The sequence below is a fragment of the Corvus brachyrhynchos genome, unplaced genomic scaffold (assembly GCF_000691975.1).
Source record: "Corvus brachyrhynchos isolate BGI_N302 unplaced genomic scaffold, ASM69197v1 scaffold21, whole genome shotgun sequence".
In the NCBI taxonomy this organism is placed as follows: Eukaryota; Metazoa; Chordata; class Aves; order Passeriformes; family Corvidae; genus Corvus; species Corvus brachyrhynchos.
The window spans coordinates 6,069,641-6,072,173 of NW_008236924.1; the positions used below are offsets into that span (position 1 = coordinate 6,069,641).

At 40.2% G+C, this 2,533-nt stretch overlaps 1 protein-coding gene across 4 annotated transcripts in view; it reads right to left on the bottom strand.

Annotated features, from left to right (window-relative positions):
* Positions 1 to 729: 729 nt before the first annotated feature.
* The window catches only part of CSNK1A1 (casein kinase 1 alpha 1), a 32,094-nt gene continuing 30,290 nt past the window's right edge, over positions 730 to 2,533 (bottom strand). For all 4 annotated transcript variants that reach the window (XM_008629004.2, XM_008629003.2, XM_017728229.1 and 1 more), the window contains one exon: positions 730 to 2,268. In XM_008629004.2, the coding sequence (XP_008627226.1) occupies positions 2,261 to 2,268 (8 nt within the window). In that variant the 3' untranslated portion in view covers positions 730 to 2,260. The remainder of the gene's footprint in view (positions 2,269 to 2,533) is intronic.

Here is a 2,533-nt window from a genome sequence, read left to right on the forward strand (position 1 = left end):
ACGAGCAAATTTAATGGACAGAGAAAATAATTTATTCTCCTGGAACCAAATGATTTTCTCCAACTTTTCAGCAAGTATCTCATGTCAAAGCATGAAAAGCGATGCCACAACAATTCCGAGCAGCCTCTCCAAGAACAGCTGCCAAGAAGGCATTTCATTGATGCTTCTTCCCCTCCTGCCAACATGTGTTGTCAGACACGTTGCCTAGACAGCAGAAATCACAGATAAGGACATCTCACAGTGCTCTAGATACCAGTTCTTACAAACAGACTGGTTTTTATAGGAGGCATTGCTTGAAAACCATCCTTATTTGGATGGGGCAATACTTGGGAGTTTGGAAAACCATCCTGGCCAGGAGCACGAGCTCCATTTCTTCTTCCACCTTGCAGGTAGCAGAGCCTGCTGTGCCTCAGGAGTTCCTGAGTGTGCACTGCTATCTCTGAAGCCCAGCAGCCTCTCTGTCCTCCCCCATTATCTATCCCAGTGTTTATTAGCACGCAGTGTTCTCCACCTAAACGTTAACATCTCAGGGCAGATCCTTCTCGGACAGAGTACAGGGCAGCCTTGATCCACATCACCATTCCAGGAGTGCACAGTGTCTTATGATCCTGAAGAAATGGTTTTCAAAAGGAAAGAAAGATCTTTTCCAACAGTAGAAAAAGATGAACTGTGAGCAGGAACTCTGCTCCATGCATGAAAACTGTGTAAAAAGCAACCATACAAACAACATTTACACAATAGGCATCTGGCAGCATTTTCAGACACTTTTTTTAATTTATTCTGACATGCTATAAAGGAATAAATTACACTGTTAAAGAATTACCAGCAATAAAAGTATTTCTTTCTTTCAGCTGGGCTAGAATAGGAGTGAGAAGGAAGACAGCCTGGGGCAGTAACCAATGTGAACTCTGCATGGTGCGAGGCTGCCCCCAAGAACAAGAGGAAATCTGGTCATATCCACTTCACAAGAACTTGAAAGAAAATGCCTTGGTTTAAAACCATCCAAATTTTTTTTCAAACCATTCCAATTTTTTCTCCAAATCAGCAATCACAAGTCAGTCCAGCCGAGGCAGGACATGGCAATGCTCGGAGGCTGCCAATCCCGGGTCTGCAAAAGATGCCATTTCATTTTAAAAAATTCCAATCTTATTATAGAGGGCTGGTCTCAAACAACAGGTTATAAAAATGCAAGACTGCCCCTTCCCCCTCAAGGAAAAAATACAAAATTTATTTAAAAACAAAATGAGGAAGAGTTACAACACTAAATCTAAAATGATTTAGAAAGAAATATGACTTCTTTTGCTTAACAAATGGCCTTAAAACTTGGTTTAAAAACAGGGTAATGTAAATTTCTTAAACTGAATTAACAAGGCAAATTAAAAAAATCTCATTTCCTTACAGAAACAGTTTTTAGTTTTTAATGAACTTGTAAACAAAAAAGCTCCCGCTTCAAAATAAAAACAAAATCCCAGATCATATAGATGTTTACAGTGATTACATTTATCTAAGCAACTTACATACAGGTTCAGTTGTAAGATGTTAACTAAATTTCGTGACAAATATGCTGTTTTTCCTTTTATACCAAGAACATTATAGAGTTAATGCAGAGTCCTAAAGATTATCTAGTAGTCGCTAAGTTTCTCTTAAGTCTTCACTTTAGATGCTGTTATTTCTAGCACAGGTAAGCAGGCAGAGTCTTTCATATGCTTAAAAACTGGAATCTTTGGTTACTACCATGTCAGCTGGCTTGGTATGTTGCACATAGAAGCCAACAACTTTAAGAATGTTTTAAGTGTACAACTTTCAAAACCCAGGGAGGAATAACCAGAAAAGAGTGCACAATTGTGAGCATTTACAATTATCACAACTGTTGCCGAAGACTGTTCATGCCATTCTTCCAAAACAATGAGATCTCATAAGCAGTGTAGTTCAAAGTAAAAAGGTAACAAAAATTGGCATATGCACAATTTTCTCCACTTGTGTGTCAACCATTAGTTAACTTTTCCACTTGAAAAAAATGCAATAGAAAACTGGACACCATGTTTCACTATCTCAGTAATATTCACAATTACAGCTGCTACAACTCCAAGTGCAGCATCACTGACACTGCCCAGAGCCAGTTTATACTGATATTAAGTTCTTTACACCAAGGAAATGGTTGCCCACAGCCACTGGCAAGTGTATGAACTAAAATTTCTAGGATTTGGGGAGTGACAAGTCCTGCTCCGATCTGCTCTGCTTTGTCCCATCCTCGTCATGCTCAGAAACCTGCAAGATAAACACAAGGGCAACTTACTGATACGGGATGGAAACGAGCAACAGCCTTCACAGGAGGAGAATTAAACAGCAGTTATGGTCATTCAAAGGGGAAAATGCTGCTCCATCTGGGAATTGCAGAGCTCCTGGTGTCCATTTCCAAAGGCAACCAGCATCTGCCACAACTCTGGAGCTCACACACCTCTCACTCACACCTACTGCTGCACTGGAAAACAGCCTTAATGCACCAGCTGGATCCACATTCCTCCAGCAGGAA